At 35.3% G+C, this 5,000-nt stretch overlaps 2 protein-coding genes across 3 annotated transcripts in view; one reads left to right on the top strand and one right to left on the bottom strand.

Moving 5' to 3' along the window:
• The window catches only part of LOC122256962 (nuclear RNA export factor 1), a 34,624-nt gene extending 33,770 nt beyond the window's left edge, over positions 1 to 854 (top strand). For both annotated transcript variants that reach the window (XM_043021949.2, XM_086548803.1), the window contains one exon: positions 1 to 854. This exon is cut by the window's left edge and continues 763 nt beyond it. The gene's annotated coding sequence lies outside the window, so the exon portion shown is untranslated.
• Positions 855 to 3,690: 2,836 nt separating this feature from the next.
• LOC122256960 (uncharacterized) overlaps positions 3,691 to 5,000 on the bottom strand; it is a 58,061-nt gene continuing 56,751 nt past the window's right edge. Inside the window, exons 7-8 of the mRNA XM_043021948.2 lie at positions 4,954 to 5,000; positions 3,691 to 4,398 (exon numbers count right to left, since the gene is read on the bottom strand). The exon at positions 4,954 to 5,000 is cut by the window's right edge and continues 158 nt beyond it. Of these exons, the coding sequence (XP_042877882.2) occupies positions 4,315 to 4,398; positions 4,954 to 5,000 (131 nt within the window). The 3' untranslated portion in view covers positions 3,691 to 4,314. The remainder of the gene's footprint in view (positions 4,399 to 4,953) is intronic.

Raw genomic sequence — 5,000 nt, 5'->3', positions numbered from 1 at the left:
GCTATTATAGTCCATGTAATGTTATTATTAAGTCATTATTAGGATTTAAAATATCTTTTACTATGCTCTCTCTGATTTATCATCTGTAATAGATTTAATTATATATGTATATACTTTGAGTTCAACACTTTCTATTTCCTCATTAAGATACGGTTAGTCTGTTAGTGTGAAAAGTGAGAATATATGTTTCTTTGGAAAATGCAATTTGTAGAACTTGTAGTTTGGTCTGATTTCTGAAAGAACATTTCATTTGTAATGTAATAATAAAAAGAAAAGAAAAAAGAGATGTATTTTTATATATAAATTGTACAGGATCTCATGTAATGGCTTTTCAGTATGGAAGATGTCATTGGCTTAATAAAGGAGAAACAAGTGCACTGAATCTTGCTTTTATCTCTTACAACAGCCATTAAGATGCTGAATAGCAGCTCTTCACCTCTACACTATGTTTATAATTATAGTTTGAAGATACTGTTGTTTTTAACTTTACATTATATTAATGCTAGTGATGTGCTAAACTTACTAGAAAGTATCATGAATTTTGACGAGGAGACTTATACGATTCTAACCACCCTGAACCTCAAAAAAAGAGAACTTTGTTTTTATGAACATGAAATGTTCTCTTTGAACATGTCTTTACTTAGCTCGTTGGTCTTCATTATGCTGTAAAGATAACTAACAGTTCCTATTCTTTAAGTCTTTTTTAGAGAATGTATGTAAACAGACATCATTATATCATATTACTTGTGTTTATTATTGTCGAGTACCCAGTTGGTGATTAAATTTATGCTTGAATGTTGATTAATAAGTTTATCTTATTAATTCCAGAATGTCATAAAGAATTTATGAAACTATATATGTTGTTTAGTTACCTCTTGGATACCTAGAACATTTGTGATAAATGGAAACATTCAAGAAGACAGCATAGCGTCAGGTTCTAACCCAGTGCAGAAGGGTGACACGTTAATAGGTTAACACTATGAGCATTTTTGACCATATGTGAGGTGTGGCAGGTGCTATTGCCAGTTTGGCTGTTTTGCAGAATGACATTAGGAGTGAAGAAAAGGAGGAAGAGTTTATATAGTTGTAAATAGTTTTTTCTTAGTTATTATCAAGAAAATGTTTCTCATTACTTCATACTTCCATGAATTTGTGACAGTGATGTTACGCTAAGTGTACAGCGTATATTCCTCCTTTATGGAGACTACAAGACTAAACTACCAGAATTGTCCAAATATTGCCATAGTCATACCAGTACCTGCTGGAAGTCTCACAACATGAAACTCAAGGAAGTAGAGAAGATATCCAGTATTCTAATATAAAAATGAGCAGAAGTTGGGCAGAAATACCGGTTGTGGGACAAAGCTTGAGTTCCACTCGTTCCATAAAACTTACCGAATGGCAATCGCGTCAATTACATATTGGTCCTCCCGCAATGGGTTAAAATATTACCAAAGAACGTGCTCTCATTTCATAACATCTGATTTAGCACAAAAATGGTATTAGCGTGTCATCCTCAATCACTTAACAAACATATTCAGAATATTCCTTTTGTCATACCCAACATCTAACCGAATGCATCTTCATTTCCATTCTTCACACTATAGTTTCCCTATATTTATTCATTAATATAACAGTTCATCAAAATCCCAAACAATAAATATTGATCACAACTGCCTTATGGTAGTTTCGCGATGGTCCACAGTTCGTCACTAGAGCGATAAACTAGAAAAATATACTCCGAGACAAGATAGGGTGTGTTGATGACCTAGCTGAAGTATTCTCGGTCAACGGGGACTACCCCTATACCAAAGCCGAACTGGAAGCAATCTTTAAAATATTTGATGTTTCTCAGTGGCTATTCAACATGTTTATGAGAATCCGTAGTACCTAAGAGAAGCAGCCACGATCAGAGTTTTGGCGTCCTCTAGTGTAGGGAAAAATAAATGGTATGAAATCCTCTTCAGTGAACAATACTTTATGAGAAGAGCAGAACTGGAAATGGTCTTGACGGATGAGTCAGTCATATCGGTAGAAGGCTAAGCTTTATTTTTCTTTAACAGGGAATGTTGTAGACCTTTTTCCAGGCAATAGCTGATGATACAGTGTTTTCTCTGAAAATCCCATTCATTCATCTATCTACCTTCATGATGATTTTTACCATCCCATACTGTTGTTTGAAATGGTATTCCGGGCATTTGTGCCTCAGAATGGTAAACTCAAAATGAAAGTCGTTGATTGTAGGTTGCACCATATATTGGCATGATATATTTCCAAAATGCTCTAAAGAGAGTACATTTTAATGATTCCATTACCATTGAGTCTATAATGCGAATAGTGAAGTATAGGGGGAGTTCTGTCAAAGAAAATTTAAAACGCCATTATATCAAGGAGATCGAAGAACTTTTGAATATGAGTGGAGTTCATTCCTAAGCCTCAAAGTGATGTGAGACACAAGAGACGTTTGGAGAAAATATTTTGAGAGACAGAGAAAGAGAAAGGAGAGAAAGAAATACATTATTGACTGTTTGATTAAATTATTAGGCATAGATTTTCATTTTTCAATTTACAAGATAATTTTTCACAATTTCAGATACATTTTGAGTAAACATAATAAAGGTGCATAGTTAAGGTATCTATTTATACAACTTCTTCCAGTGGTAATAAGATTTTATAGAAACTGTAAGGTATCTGATTTTTTTTCTCCCTCTCTCAAATTACTGATGCTCTGTCTAATTCATAAAGTCATAGGATACTGCTGAGTATGATATCGGTGTAACCACTGAACATGTAAACAGGATCACAAAGGCTGAGCCAAGGGATGTGTCCAGGTCGAAGCACATCTACAGCAGGACAAATAGAGTCACGAGGCAGCTTGGTGTAGTGACTGCAAGATTACGGCTTGACTACAAATATTACTGGATGTATAGCGTCTCAAACAATGCTGAGGGAACTGAATGTAAGTTGTGCAATCCACCATAATTACGCACCCTTGGCCACTGTGAAATGTTACGTTCCCTGACTGAAGAGTTTCGTGAAAGCAATGAACATGAAACACTGTATAGTATTACTACAGCCTTTATACAGGTCGGCATTCTAGCGGCTGTATTACGTAAAAACGTAGAAAGTTGCAGGGCCGATCTTAGAGCGTCATACATGTGCTAAAATGACTTATGTTTAGTTTTATCCGAGTTTATCAAATGACAGGTTCACCGTTTTGCCATTAATGTATGTTTCAGAACTTCCCACGAAATACCGTCCAAATTATTTAGGCGTATTTCCTATGTATATTCAGGTGTATACTTTGTATACAATATGAACATATTTTTTAATGTCTGTCTCTTTCTCTTTCTCTCTCTCACTCTCACTCTCACTCTCACTCTCACTCTCACTCTCACTCTCACTCTCACTCTCACTCTCACTCTCACTCTCACTCTCACTCTCACTCTCACTCTCACTCTCACTCTCACTCTCACTCTCACTCTCACTCTCACTCTCACTCTCACTCTCACTCTCACTCTCACTCTCACTCTCACTCTCACTCTCACTCTCACTCTCACTCTCACTCTCACTCTCACTCTCTCTCTCTCTCTCTCTCTTTCTACCTCTCTCTCTTTCTACCTCTCTCTCTTTCTATCTCTTTTTCTTTCTTTCTCTCGCCCTTCTTTGCGACAAAGATACACCAGGTGATAGGGTAATATTTTTTTATTTATTAGACTACGTACTGTACACACACTTAACCTAAATTTCAACAATGAACATGTAATGTGGTCCACCAAGTATGTATGCGACAACACGGCAAGTCAACATCTGTGATATGTTAGTATAAACATTACCTTCCAAGAGTTGGCAATGTTGGTAGCCAATATTGCAAAATTTAAAACGAAGGGTGACCGGAAGCGGGAAAATGTACTTGCCACTCATTACAAACAAACAAACCTAAAAACAATGAAATACCTCTCTTTTACAACTCAAAATCCAAACAAAATGAAATAAACTGTTCACCAGTTCTTGAGAAAAATAACAGAATGATACGGAACCTTAGCAAAGTATGGTGTCTTGACATCTAAATTCAAATCGACGTTACTTAGATTTCTAGTTAACGTCAATAGTATTTTGAAAAAAAAAACGCTAACAAGGAAAATAATGACGATAAACTAATAAAAAAAAAAGCAGTTGCAGACAATACAATAAATCACGGTGTTGAAATTTTTCCTTCGTTGTCCAATACATGACACCCTACCCCCACCCCCACCCCCAGGGACAGGGTGGTGTGGCGAAGAGGGAATGGCTGCGGCGGCGTTGAACTGCTCATCAGAGAGGGTTGTTGAGGCGCCCTCTATTTTCCTCCAACCATTTCAATATCCTTTTTTCTGTGTTGCGTCGCTCCTCGTCGGGCTGTAAAAGGGAACCAGTTATTAGATATTATATATTTGCTACTTAGAAAGCCTAAATTCTGATATGCATATATATATATATATATATATATATATATATATATATATATATATATATACATATATATACATATATATATATATATATATATATGTATATATTTATATATATATGTGTATATATATAAACATATATATATATATATATATATATATATATATATATATATATTTATATATATATGTATATATATATACATATCCAAATATATATAGATATATATATATATATATATATCTATGTGTATAGTATATATATATATATATATATATATATATATATATATATATAGAGAGAGAGAGAGAGAGAGAGAGAGAGAGAGAGAGAGAGAGAGAGAGAGAGACACGCACATACGCACACACACACACACACACACACACACACACACATATATATATATGTGTGTGTGTGTGTGTGAAAGCTATAATCAGCATGAGGGAAAAAAAGAAACATGTGGGCTTAGCTGGTGCAGGCGTGGCCCGGTCTCCGCCCTACCTTGGGGATGATAAAGGCGCCGGCCTCGTACTCTGCCACCGTCTCCA

The sequence above is a fragment of the Penaeus japonicus genome, unplaced genomic scaffold (assembly GCF_977035675.1).
Source record: "Penaeus japonicus unplaced genomic scaffold, GWHDUDI00000001_assembly GWHDUDI00000002, whole genome shotgun sequence".
Classification (NCBI taxonomy): domain Eukaryota; kingdom Metazoa; phylum Arthropoda; class Malacostraca; order Decapoda; family Penaeidae; genus Penaeus; species Penaeus japonicus.
Note: the sequence above shows the minus strand (reverse complement) of the source record. Positions and strands in the feature narration are given on the sequence as shown.